This window comes from Schistocerca nitens, chromosome 11 (genome assembly GCF_023898315.1).
Source record: "Schistocerca nitens isolate TAMUIC-IGC-003100 chromosome 11, iqSchNite1.1, whole genome shotgun sequence".
NCBI lineage: Eukaryota > Metazoa > Arthropoda > Insecta > Orthoptera > Acrididae > Schistocerca > Schistocerca nitens.
In genome coordinates this window covers 142,696,075-142,710,826 of record NC_064624.1, presented here as the reverse complement: position 1 = coordinate 142,710,826, position 14,752 = coordinate 142,696,075, and the positions used below count along the sequence as shown (strand labels likewise).

General features: G+C 44.8%; 1 protein-coding gene across 3 annotated transcripts in view; it reads left to right on the top strand.

Annotated features, from left to right (window-relative positions):
* LOC126212581 (uncharacterized) overlaps positions 1-14,752 on the top strand; it is a 656,804-nt gene that overhangs the window by 45,986 nt on the left and 596,066 nt on the right. For all 3 annotated transcript variants that reach the window (XM_049940012.1, XM_049940011.1, XM_049940010.1), the window contains exon 6: positions 3,226-3,434. In XM_049940012.1, coding sequence (XP_049795969.1) covers positions 3,226-3,434 — 209 coding nt within the window. The remainder of the gene's footprint in view (positions 1-3,225; positions 3,435-14,752) is intronic.

Below are 14,752 nucleotides of genomic sequence, written 5' to 3'. Positions count from 1 at the left end.
CAAGAGCTCAGATGGCAACCCAGTTCTAAGCAAAGAAGGGAAGGCAGAAAGGTGGAAGGAGTATATAGAGGGTTTATACAAGGGCGATGTACTTGAGGACAATATTATGGAAATGGAAGAGGATGTAGATGAAGATGAAATGGGAGATAAGATACTGCGTGAAGAGTTTGACAGAGCACTGAAAGACCTGAGTCGAAACAAGGCCCCGGGAGTAGACAACATTCCATTAGAACTACTGATGGCCTTGGGAGAGCCAGTCATGACAAAACTCTACCATCTGGTGAGCAAGATGTATGAGACAGGCGAAATACCCACATACTTCAAGAAGAATATAATAATTCCAATCCCAAAGAAAGCAGGTGTTGACAGATGTGAAAATTACCGAACTATCAGTTTAATAAGTCACAGCTGCAAAATACTAACGCGAATTCTTTACTGACGAATGGAAAAACTAGTAGAAGCGGACCTCGGGGAAGATCAGTTTGGATTCCGTAGAAATGTTGGAACACGTGAGGCAATACTAACCTTACGACTTATCTTAGAAGAAAGATTAAGAAAAGGCAAACCTACGTTTCTAGCATTTGTAGACTTACAGACAGCTTTTGACAACGTTAACTGGAATACTCTCTTTCAAATTCTGAAGGTGGCAGGGGTAAAATACAGGGAGCGAAGGGCTACTTACAATTTGTAGAGAAACCAGATGGCAGTTATAAGAGTCGAGGGGCATGAAAGGGAAGCAGTGGTTGGGAAAGGAGTGAGACAGGATTGTAGCCTCTCCCCGATGTTATTCAATCTGTATATTGAGCAAGCAGTAAAGGAAACAAAAGAAAAATTCGGAGTAGGTATTAAAATTCATGGAGAAGAAGTAAAAACTTTGAGGTTCGCCGATGACATTGTAATTCTGTCAGAGACAGCAAAGGACATGGAAGAGCAGTTGAACGGAATGGACAGTGTCTTGAAAGGAGGATATAAGATGAACATCAACAAAAGCAAAACGAGGATAATGGAATGTAGTCAAATTAAATCGGGTGATGCTGAGGGGATTAGATTAGGAAATGAGACACTTAAAGTAGTAAATGAGTTTTGCTATTTAGGGAGTAAAATAACTGATGATGGTCGAAGTAGAGAGGATATAAAATGTAGACTGGCAATGGCAAGGAAATCGTTTCTGAAGAAGAGAAATTTGTTAACATCGAGTATAGATTTAAGTGTCAGGAAGTCGTTTCTGAAAGTATTTGTATGGAGTGTAGCCATGTATGGAAGTGAAACATGGACGATAACCAGTTTGGACAAGAAGAGAATAGAAGCTTTCGAAATATGGTGCTACAGAAGAATGCTGAAGATAAGGTGGGTAGATCACGTAACTAATGAGGAGGTATTGAATAGGATTGGGGAGAAGTTTGTGGCACAACTTGACTAGAAGAAGGGATCGGTTGGTAGGACATGTTTTGAGGCATCAAGGGATCACAAATTTAGCATTGGAGGGCAGCGTGGAGGGTAAAAATCGTAGAGGGAGACCAATAGACTAAGCAGATTCAGAAGGATGTAGGTTGCAGTAGGTACTGGGAGATGAAGAAGCTTGCACAGGATAGAGTAGCATGGAGAGCTGCATCAAACCAGTCTCAGGACTGAAGACCACAACAACAACAACAATTTTCACTGCCAAACGAGAGACCCGCACCAACCAATCACGAAGCGAGACCGAGCGAATGCTTCAGAGCCAAGTAAATAAACATTTTTATGCAATACTGAAGCGTCATTTTGTCAAGTTTTACGTCAGGAGACATGTACTTCTGCACGTCAAGCATACAAGTGTGAGATGGTGGGCTGCGCACTGTCGGATGTAAGCGGAAACATTATAAAAATGCCACAACTGATAAGGGTATAATGAGTAAAGTAAAACACGTATTGTGAAATGAAAACACATGTTTGGTATTTGCAAAGACGGATTTGAAAAAGCTCAAGTCATCGTATAGTGCTGTCCTTAGCCGTTGGATCAGCTGAAAGGGACTCAATAAGTGGACCTGCTTGACGGTACATTCACGTTTGTCCATTGAACTCATCTTCCTGTGACAGTTCTGCTTTCAGCTGTCATACAGTCTTTACGGAAAGTTATCGCAGATGTCACATCACCTAATGCAGATAGGAAACTCCCTGGCAGGTCGGATCCGCGGCGTTTCAAGTGACTGCACCCTCCCCTGCAGAGTGAGGATTCGTCCAGGAAGCAACTCCCGAGGCCTCTGGTCACTGCAGTGCCCATCCTTCCTGGAGCGCTGGTCCCGCCAGCCGTGCAGGGGAGCTTCTGTGACGGCTGGAAGGCAGCGGCTGAGGTTCTGGCGGAAGTAAGGCTGCGACGGCGGCTCTCGGTTCCTGCCTGCCCAGCTCGATGTCTATTTTTATAAGGACGTCATATTCGCCATTGACTTTAAAAATTGTTTTACAATTGCAGTTTCGGCCTTTTGAGCCATTTTCAAGTGGTAATGTGCACGATTTTGCTTCAGCTCATGACAGTCATGTCTACATGTCAGCGTCTAAAATCATCTATAACAAATTTGAACAAGTCATTTATATCCTTAACATAAATATCACATGTTCACTCTCTTGCAATGCATACGAAATTCTTCTTTAAAGAAAAGAGGTATTCTGCGGCAAGCGCTGCAGTTCTGCAGTTTGATGAGTCTGAAACCACTTAAAACGATATAGCAGCACAGAACGGAGTGGATGATCTGCAGGAAATAGTTATAATCGGTGTCTCACTCAAGTGCTCCGAAATCTAAAGATGAAATCTTGATGCGCTAAAATGCTAAAAAGACCAATGGGTTTGCGATTGTTTGCTGTGTTACTATGCATCCTTTAAAGAATGAAAAAGTTCCAGGTTTGTGTCCCAGTGTGGCACACAGTACTCATCTGCCAGGAAGTTTCTAATCCACTGGTGAGTGGAAATCCGTTCTGGATACTTTTAGCCGCGCGGGATTAGCCGAGCGGTCTGGGGCGCTTCAGTCATGTGGTGCGCGGATGGTCCCGGCGGAGGTTCGAGCCCTCCCTCGGGCATGGGTGTGTGTCCTTAGGATAATGTAGGTTAAGTAGTGTGTAAGCTTAGGGACTGATGACCTTAGCAGTTAAGTCCCATAAAATTTCACACACATTTTTGGATACTTGTACGTTCTTGCATAAACTATACATGCTAGGTTTTCAACTTTTAACCTCGCACCTTGTGTGCTACAGGCGGCCGCTGTTGAGTGAACGCCTGCTGCGCTATCATCCGTGGAGCCTCTCCTCTGACGACGACTTCAGTGCGCTGTGCAAGGAGCGGCAGCCAGAGGCGTCGCAAATGTTCAGTCTCGCTGATGAACTGTACGCCTTCCATCGTGTCTACTGGGCCATTGCAGCTGAGTACAAGGATGGATTCTACAAAGATGATTTGAAGATTGTAGGTAAGTTTAATACTGGGACCCGGCCACTTCACGGTTATGCGCTGACAACTGTTCAGTTGTTCGAGGAATGAGATTCAAATATCCTTCTGAATATGTAGTTTTAGATCTTGCGTGATTTTGCATGCCACGCAAGATAATCTCTGGTGCTCTTTCCAAAGTCAGTGTTTAGATTCCTCGGCAACTCTCTGTCTGGATCTATGACAAGTTTATGTGACACAAAGGTCAAAGGTGTACCCCCACCTGCTCGTGGCCCGTGAAGGTTTCGACGCCAGCGATGTACAGAGGCTGTGTGATGTTTTGGAGACGTTACTCAAGTGCCAGCTGGCTGCTAATGATTGTGCAACACACTCGAAACAAGTGGGTGTCTCACAAATAATGTTTGCAGCCTCAGCCTAACAGGCAACCACCTCACCTGGGGTGTCTGCCAGTGTCTGGTACACTGAACAACTCGTCTCCCTCCCGTAGGAGGCACGCAACACCTCTAAAACAGTGCCCATCCCACAGCACTTTGAACTCCGTCTCTGAACGCCAGTGCAGATAACACCTTCATACGTGTGCGACACGTGCCTCATATAAAAAAGTGTTCCTTCTTATCTTCTATAAACGCTCTAAAATTCTTTACACGTAGTTTTTTTTTCAGACCTAGTCTAAGGCTTGTTTTAAAAATGGCGAATGGTTTCTGCAACTTAACGGCTACAGACAAGCTAATGTTTTGTCAATACTGTAACTGGTGTAGTGTTCTACATTTATCATCTATGATCCTGGCATGATACTGTTCGTATTTACTAATTTTCTTTGACGAATAATATTTCGATTTGTAACTGAACAGTTAATTGTATGAGATACACTGTTAATATTATCCTTAGAAGTGTTAATACTATGAACTGTAGTAGGACTGAGGAAACACTGTATTTTCAGCTATCGCACCTGTTTGCTAAAGAACTCTATTTGTTCGAATCACTATATTCTTTAAATTTATTATTTTATTCTCGTTGCTGGACTTTATCTCTTACTCGATCATCTATCTATCGTGCACCAGACATGAAACGAGCTGTAATCGTTCACTTCTTTCTTTGTACCTGCCTGATAGCTTCTTGTTCGGTAGGGAGTAACTCCATTTAAATGAGAGGAAGGGGGGACAGTGAGCTTGTGCTCCCTCAGCGGAAAAAGTATTTATGCCTGCCGTTGGCACTCTTGACCGCTTCAGGCAATCGAACTTGCAGGGTTTTAATTGGTAGTAAGCCGACTAATTAAGAAACTAAGGTGGTCGAAAAGGGTTACAACAGATAAAGAAGTAAGTTGTCATAAGAATATGCGTATATTAGAATCAGGGACTGTAATACTGCGAAGAACAGCCTTTACAAAATTTCGGCTGCAGCCGATAATTTCCTGCAGACACTCATAAGAATAATAGTGGCACATAAACGGAAATACGCATTGTTAGCAAGTTACTAAACAAGCAGACTCTTACCCCATCTGTTTCTAGACTCAGCTGCACTCGGCAGCAAGTCTATAAGTATGACAAACTGTAATGGACACCGAGAACAAACGTCTGAGCTGAAGTTGACGTTTCTATTCCTCGCGAGTTGCGACAAGATATTAAAGAATGAGCAGCGACAAGAGCTTACAGAGTTGTGGACCACTAGCCGTTTGTCTGGAAGCTAACTTTAAGCCCGACATTGAAGATATCTTCAGGGGAAAGTTGTCATGATAATCCAGAGAGATCGGAGAGATCGTGGCAGTTCGGTCGAGATAGGGAGTGGGGGGGGGGGGAGGAAGAAGTAACGGGTGCGAATCTCTTCTGAGCACGTGGCGATGTTGGAGATGGCTTGCGACATCCAGCGGGCTGCTACAACGCCCCTGTCTGAAAGAGTTGCCCTCGCCACTATTAAAACCGCGGTCCTTTACTGTCGGCTGTTTTACGCATCACTGTCCAGCAGAACTAGATGCTTGCCCACAACAGACCAACGTATCAGGGTATCAGGAACTGAGTCGTGATTTGCTGTCGCTGCCATTGTCTAAAATCACCAAAATCGCAAATCCAAGGCTACAGATGTCAAAAATACTTCCTGTGTGACGACTATCTGACCCAGTATCGCAGAACCAACTGGCCTATCCCAATTACAAACAAGACCAGTCCAAGTTGCAAATTTTTGTTTTTTATTCATTCGATGATTTGTTTCGGACCGAGACCCATTTTCAGATCACCATAACATAGACGAAAATGGCATTTCCGAAGATGTCAAAAACGTGCAATGAACATTTACAGTGCAATACAGATGTCAAAAATACTTGCTGTGTGACGACTATCTGACCCAGTATCGCAGAACCAACTGGCCTACAGTGAACAAAACCTTGGAACGCTTTTTCGTTCACTGATTAGCAGAAGTTGACCCAAACTACTGCAGCATACTGGAAGTTCGTAAACCCATGTTAACTGTGCCCAAATGTACAATCCTTGCACAACTGCATCATCTACACAGCCTCAACTCGAATGATCTAACAAGTATAAAGTAAACGCATTATTCACGACACTAAACTTACATTCCGCAACTACATGCATTGCATCCTTACCATCAAAGATATTGAGTTCAGATCCGCAGTTTTCTACACCGTCAGTCGAGCTCACCGTCATCATCTCAACAGTTTCTTGTGTCGCATCCCTAACATGAAAGACATCCAGTTTAGAACCACTGTTTTCCACAACATTCACTCTCTTTCAACGTCCACAGATCGTCCAACAGATGACGATAACAGCCACAGTCACCTTCCATTTTAACATTCATTTTAACATCTTATTCCAAAAAGCAATCCAACTTTATCTTCAGCCACACCAAAACATCAGCTTAAAACCTATACCTAACCTTATTTCGCCACATAAGACATCAAGACAAAGCAGCAGCATAGCATTCAACCCACATGTCTGTTCCGTCAGCTCCAACGAGATCTTCATCACTCACATGTTATCTCAATGCTACAATTATACTTTAATGAAAATTGCTGCAGTCACGTAACACAGTCCCAGTCATTCTACACTCTACAAAGCACAGATAATTGCTACAACACACAATCAGATGGTATTGCCAGTGGGTGCTTGTGAGATATACTGATACCAGCACATCATTCTGCAGATCGGAAACCCTGGGATTGGTGGTACACATGAACAAAAACACTGCCACATTTTCCATAAACTGAACAATCTATTGAAAAAGGATTCATTGTCCTCTCATCCATAACAACCACACGTTACCAAACAACATCAACAAGGCAGACTCAGTGCTTCATATCTTAAAGATATACTCACTGTGTCTAATGACTGCTCGACAATTCGGTACACACAATGTCACACAAATACGACCACCATATCTCTTGGGCCCTGTTTAAAATACCTGTCTATAACGCCACAAAACGAATTAAATATAGCATTTACAACACAAGACTATAAAGCCACACATTTTGTGAGCGTGTGGGTTGGTGCTATTTTGTCATTCTGCGCAACAGATTAATCTGAGATGTACCCTTTACCCTTTGGCCCCTGCAAGATGCAATTTCCACCCCCACACTACTACAGAAGTCAGACGGACACTCCTAACGTTCTAAAGAGAAATGCCTGAAAAACTTTCAGCAATAAATACCTTCTGGAGTCGTCCACTGTAAGGAAGTGACACAAAAATTCACAAAATTTATTACATAACTAGCGGGATACTTGGGTACTGGAGTAGTGCTAGTTAGTGTAAGATAAACATGAAAGTAACGAAAATGATTATTTATTTTGCAAAAATTCTGAGAAATCACAATAGCACTTTTAGTTATGAATTGAACACATTATTTGCGGGTTATTTTCAGAATGTGAAGTTACATCTTAAGGATAGGATTCGCTAATGAAATTTCTATACAAAGTTTAAGATTGTTATTGACTTGGCAGAATGGCTGAGAGCTGCACCTACTCAACTTGAATGATTATCGGTTAAAATTTTGCTAGGTACAGTCGAGGCTGTCGTGTGTGATATGCAGTGAAGGGTACTGTTGTGGAGGAAATGTGGGGGTCGCAAGAGCTGTAGCTGTGATGACTGCTGTCTGCGCCGCTCGCTGCCGACAAATAAGATAACTCTCGTTCTATCTGGATTGACCTTCGCCAATCAAAGTCTCCCTACGCCTTGATGAAGTCAAGGACTCCTATTCACCCCTAGTCTATTGGCGTGCGACAGAGGTGCTCTCCCAGTGAAGTACTGAGGAGAGACTTGTTCCTCGCTCTTTGAGTACATGTACGAGCGCGCACGCTCTCGTTACTTATTCTCGCTCCAAGAGCGACAACGGAACGGCCCCTCTACATGCCAGACGTGAAGGGGTATATCTTTCGATCTCTTCCATTACTCCTTCAGCTCAAGGCGTCAGAAATATCGTCTGCCAATCAACATTGCTCTTCTAAAACGGGAGAAAGACGTTTTGTTTAAGGTGACCAATCCGGAAATCTGTAGTATCGGTGTTTGGCGTTTGATGTCTCCCTGTGAAAATCTCTGAAACTGCGTGATATGTGTAAAGAATGCGTATGCTGGCCGCTCCCACACAATGTAGCGGAATTTGCTTTTAAGCCGAACACGGGGTCGTCCTTTCACTCGGGCTAACGCTGTCTGCTCTACAGGCGGTCACTGGCCGACGTAGATAGCTTGGGACCGGCCTCCTGGGGTGCAGTTGCCTCTCTCGAGCTAAAAGCTCCTGTGACCGTCGTGTCTGGAATGTATGTGTGTACGCCAGCCTCGAGTATTTCAACCACGGTGCGCACTTGCGATTTATTAGTTATTTGCATATCGTTTACATGAATTCATACAATACTGACTTATCTTATCGAGTTTGGGCTCGAATGAAGCGTCTTGACGTGCAGAATATGATTGTGAGGGCGGAATATGTAAGCAATGAAGGAGACCAAGACGTCTTACAATTTCAGGAAATTCTTATGAAAGGCTGCTCATGACTCCATTACTTTCGACCTCCGGCAAAAAAAAAAAAAAAATCTCTTATTTCCTACTAGCTCTAGTCAAGTTGTGTGATATCATACTATATGCAAGTTTATATCCCACGGCTCACCTATGACTTAAGGGTAGTGTCTTTGTATACTAATCAAAACGTCATGGGACCCAGGTTCGAACCTTGCTAAAGCTTAAATTTAGAATAAAAATCATCAGTAATGATGGATGGGCGGATAGAGCTTCAAGGCACTCTTTTCCCCTGCTCCTAAAACCCTGAAGAGTCAGCAATGCTCAAAGGCATGAGAATGCAGAAGGTAATGGGAACCACTGGTGTCTGTCCACAGGACATGTGGCTTATAATTGAAAAGTGGTATGATGACTCCTCCATTAGCGAAATATTTCGCAACAGTCGCACATTCGGATCTCTGGGAGGAATCTGGCAAGTGCCAGGTGTCCCAATGAATTATGTTTACTGTATAGCTCCTTGTCTGGCACACCATGCTTCTTTTGTCACTGTAAATCTTACTCAACAGCATATCTCCTTCTGCCTCGGTAACTTAACTTCTTGGTGTAGCCTCTGCTACATCAGGATCACTTATGTTAAAAACCCAAGGAATTATTACAATAGATACCACCAACCATTTCTCTCTCCCTAACATCCACCATGGCACACATAAACATGATTGTGTGGTGGTACTCTCTTCAAAGGTAAGCTGGTTCGAATCCAGGTGATGGAAGAAATTTGCATTGCTGGTATATCCCCAGTAATGGGAGGGGGAATTGAAGCATAAAGTTTCTCATCACCAGACCTCGTGTCAGTGTTCTACATTAAATTACCTCTCCTCAGTGTATCGTGATACACTGATGAGGCCTGTGACACTGTTGAAGGTGACACATGTGGTGTCGACGATACTCGCCTGCAGCAAATCGTCAATCGACCACCGCAGAGATGCTGTACACCTAAGCAGCATCGCCACCGCCTATGAGAAAGAAGTAGTAAGCCACTCCTCCTGTAGCTTCGAGGCGCCACACACGACAAGTATTTCCAGCTCTGCCAGTGCCCGGTACGAGTTCTGCCAGAGTCCAGCCTGTTCTGTCTACGAGGGTATCAACAGTTCCATGACGACTGCAGAGAAGCGACGAGTTTCTGCCTTCAGAGTGCAGTGTCGGCGTAACGTCACTCAGTCAAGCCTAGGCCGAGCACGCACGTACAGAGAGTCGAGGGCCAACAACAGACACATATTTGGCACAGTTGTAGTAAACGTTCAGTGCTCATCATCTGCAGACTTGCACTGTAATGCCGCTCAGTGTTTTCAGCAGCTCCTGTGTATTTGGACCCCAATTAATACCACACGTGTTCACGCAACCACAGCCATGAGGAGCTAAAGATAAGTGTATTGCTTTCCAAACAATAAGGCGTTCTGATCATTGACTGTTTCATTTATCTACTTGTAAATTTATTAAAAGCATGACACAACAACAAGTGTGTCAGATGTGGATGTTAAGCTCTTAACGCATCGATTACAGTCATGTACACTCAACAGATAACTCCGAGTCACAGTTCTCTCACAATGCAAGGACTGTGCCCAATTACGTGGAGGAAGATAAGCGCTTGCAGTAAGGCGGTGGACCTGCTGCTCCATTCCTCTCTGCTGACATGGCCAGAGGACTCTCACTTTCTCATATCTTGGACTAATCATGCATCCCCAGCTTACAACAAACTCAAATTAATAAGACAGGAAACTTGACAATGTGGGGATGCCATCATTCAGCCATCCTCTGTACTTGGGTAAAACCCACTGAACGAGGCGATGCTGTGGTAAGCTATTGGCTCCAAACTTGATTTTCGACCATATTTAGTTTCTCTGCGATGTCCCTACACAGCTTAAGGTGAATGACACGACGGTTCCTATGGATGGACGCAGCTGTCCTGCTTCCCCGTTCTTCCCAATTCTGGGTTATGCTCTAATAGCTGTTTCACCAACAGGACGTTAACCCCTGATCTTGTTTCTTCCTTCGTCTTTCCAAAAGCCTTAGTGGCCCCAGTGTTACTTTCGCCAATATAGCTTGGATCTCAGCACTCTCAAAAATTTACCATTCTTTACAGTCTTAGAACACCTTGCACTCTATCATATTTGCCGTCTCAGACGCAACCACTACCAGCTGATTACATTGCCCTCTCTTCTGAAGTTCCTCAGACTTTGTCACAAATTGTAAACGTTCCATAAACGTGGGGAACAAAAGCAATTTTTCTCGCCTATCCGCTGGATACCTAGGCTTCCGGTGCGCCCTCCACTTGCCACCCTTCTGTATCCTATTCGAGCGGAACTTCAGCTGGCTGGTTCTTCCTGTTCCAGAATAGTATGTAGACACTTACTCCTCCAACCAGCTATAATCCTAGCGTCTACGCCTCTTCAATATGTAGATGATCCCGCTTCGAGCCTCCTGACCATTGTCATCCCTCCCTCACACCTCCCTCTACCCACATCAACTTGTCAATCATACTTCCCAGCCCACTCCAACACCTTCAATACATACACCCTTTCTGGCCGGCACCTGCATCATACTGTATTACGCTCGTAGTAGTTATTGGGAACTGACTGCCAGTGACTTGCCAGAAGCAAGAGCCTTATCTTCACCATAGCACCATCATCAGCTTCAATGTACGTGTGTTTATTTAGAGACGCTATGGCTTTTATTTTTTTGAAACCTATCATTTTATTCATTCTCCCATAAAAGCTATACTGGCCTAACTTCGATAGGCTGAAGAGCAGCAAAGTGTCCGAAGCTTGCGCACCACACGATAATGTGGTGGGAGTGGAATGAATAACAAAGAAAATAATTTACGACAATGTCCTGGATTCGGACTTTCACAGAATGTGCCTGTGTATAAGAATCTTTCATAACTTATTCGTCTTACTGGGTATACATTTGCGCTCAACACGCCAATGAACTACACTCCTGGAAATGGAAAAAAGAACACATTGACACCGGTGTGTCAGACCCACCATACTTGCTCCGGACACTGCAAGAGGGCTGTACAAGCAATGATCACACGCACGGCATAGCGGACACACCAGGACCCGCGGTGTTGGCCGTCGAATGGCGCTAGCTGCGCAGCATTTGTGCACCGCCGCCGTCAGTGTCAGCCAGTTTGCCGTGGCATACGGAGCACCATCGCAGTCTTTAACACTGGTAGCATGCCGCGACAGCGTGGACGTGAACCGTATGTGCAGTTGACGGACTTTGAGCGAGGGCGTATAGTGGGCATGCGGGAGGCCGGGTGGACGTACCGCCGAATTGCTCAACATGTGGGGCGTGAGGTCTCCACAGTACATCGATGTTGTCGCCAGTGGTCGGCGGAAGGTGAACGTGCCCATCGACCTGGGACCGGACCGCAGCGACGCACGGATGCACGCCAAGACCGTAGGATCCTACGCAGTGCCGTAGGGGATCGCACCGCCACTTCCCAGCAAATTAGGGACACTGTTGCTCCTGGGGTATCGGCGAGGACCATTCGCAACCGTCTCCATGAAGCTGGGCTACGGTCCCGCACACCGTTAGGCCGTCTTCCGCTCACGCCCCAACATCGTGCAGCCCGCCTCCAGTGGTGTCGCGACAGGCGTGAATGGAGGGACGAATGGAGACGTGTCGTCTTCAGCGATGAGAGTCGCTTCTGCCTTGGTGCCAATGATGGTCGTATGCGTGTTTGGCGCCGTGCAGGTGAGCGCCACAATCAGGACTGCATACGACCGAGGCACACAGGGCCAACACCCGGCATCATGGTGTGGGGAGCGATCTCCTACACTGGCCGTACACCACTGGTGATCATCGAGGGGACACTGAATAGTGCACGGTACATCCAAACCGTCATCGAACCCATCGTTCTACCATTCCCCGACCGGCAAGGGAACTTGCTGTTCCAACAGGACAATGCACGTCCGCATGTATCCCGTGCCACCCAACGTGCTCTAGAAGGTGTAAGTCAACTACCCTGGCCAGCAAGATCTCCGGATCTGTCCCCCATTGGGCATGTTTGGGACTGGATGAAGCGTCGTCTCACGCGGTCTGCACGTCCAGCACGAACGCTGGTCCAACTGAGGCGCCAGGTGGAAATGGCATGGCAAGCCGTTCCACAGGACTACATCCAGCATCTCTACGATCGTCTCCATGGGAGAATAGCAGCCTGCATTGCTGCGAAAGGTGGATATACACTGTACTAGTGCCGACATTGTGCATGCTCTGTTGCCTGTGTCTATGTGCCTGTGGTTCTGTCAGTGTGATCATGTGATGTATCTGACCCCAGGAATGTGTCAATAAAGTTTCCTCTTCCTGGGACAATGAATTCACGGTGTTCTTATTTCAATTTCCAGGAGTGTATATACATTGGATGATGTGTAGCATATCAGTATCATTCTCCTTTGATTTGTTCTCTGAACAGGAATAGTGCTCGAGGAAAACGACCATCAGGACTTCTCAGAATGCAGTAGGTAAAGCCGTCATCAAGCTGAAGCCTGGTTTGCTCAACATAGTGCTTCGTCAGCCATTGTCCTACTGCAGGTTGTGGTCACTCGCCGTCTTCCTACTTTTGAACTAACTTACCCAGTTAATAATTGTGGGACACAGTTAATTATTGGGTCTCCGAACAATTCTACAGTTCCAACATTTTCGATTTCCATAAATCAATGTCAGAGGTGAAAGAAGAGATAAGTGACAGAAGGAATCTCGGGAGCAATGCCTGAATCCCAAATCTCTGGAGTTGTAATCCCACATTCATCCACTCAGCAGCTGAGGCATATATGTCCCAATTGCATTTATTGCTGCATTATTATCATTACTCTAGGTACAAGTGAGACGAAGTAATTACATTTTTCTGCGTGTTTTGAATGTATGCAAACAGAGTATTAACAGTAAATCGTTCATTGTGGTAAAGCTACTTCCAAAATTGTCATTTACTGTATTTTGTTGTGCTTTTTCTCGACAATCTCGTGCTAACGAAACAAACTGGTGACAAATATGCTCCATCACTTTTTTTTACGCTGCGTGATGGGGTCACTGAGTTCATGGAGGAAAGTGAAATATCACACAGACGAGAATTCAGCCTGCATCCTATTTCTTTGTACAGGACGCCTATGGAGTTATGTCAAAAGAGTATATTCTATATGGACGTAGTTAGATATAAAAAAAAAATACGTATCCAACGGATCAGTGTATGGACGATCACACCTTCCTCAGATATCTATGTGTCTCGCTGTCCCCCTTGCTTTATTGCGGATCGTTCTAGTAATTCTGCTTAGAAAGACTTGCTCAACACTTGTGTCAATTTTCCATTAATCTTTCAACGTTGAGCCACATGAGGCTTTATTATTCTTCATATTCAGTTATCTGCGTGGTAAGATCAAAAGTTTGTCATGACGATTTCAAAAGGTTGTTGAGGTGGTAATGTTGGGATTTCGTGGTAACCACTTTAATGTGGCTTTAAATGCTGCAGAACCAAATAGAATCCGAGAATAAGTTGTTCATTAAGAAACCCACACATCTGAACAACAAAACGAGACTCAAGCTCCTTCCTTCTACAACCACACAAGATCCGTGATTGCCTTGTCATGGAGCTGATTTACTGAAAACTTCTGTTGTACAGAGAAATGGAAGTTCCCATTCATGCAAGCTTCAAAAGAATGTGGTCCTAACAGGTATTCTGATCACACAATGGCCCACATAAGGTGAGGTACGTTCCTTTCCAACTCTTGCTGATAATGGGTACTTTCCTTAGACAAGAAAACAGTATTTTTCCTGAGCAAACAGTGGTATATGGCACATTTATAAGTAAACAACACTCTTGAGCGAGACACGGCACAAGTCGCCACAACGAAGTACGGCAGATTACAAATCGTTGCTACACACCATTGTCAGATAATTCAGTAACAAACATGATCCTAAATCCTTTCGTATTCGTATTTTTTCAGTGTCGTCGTGCATTGTTGAAGAAGATGCTTGAAGTCCAACTGCTCTTTTGCAAATGATTTTCATTGGAGACTGCTCATCTCCAATGCAGGAATATCAATGAAACCTATTTACTTGCCGGCCGAAGTGGCCGTGCGGTTAAAGGCGCTGCAGTCTGGAACCGCAAGACCGCTACGGTCGCAGGTTCGAATCCTGCCTCGGGCATGGATGTTTGTGATGTCCTTAGGTTAGTTAGGTTTAACTAGTTCTAAGTTCTAGGGGATTAATGACCTCAGCAGTTGAGTCCCATAGTGCTCAGAGCCATTTGAACCATTGAACCTATTTACTTCCTTATTTTTACTATGTCAAGAGCGATGCAGGGACTTCTTGGGCACCCTGTAGATGAAA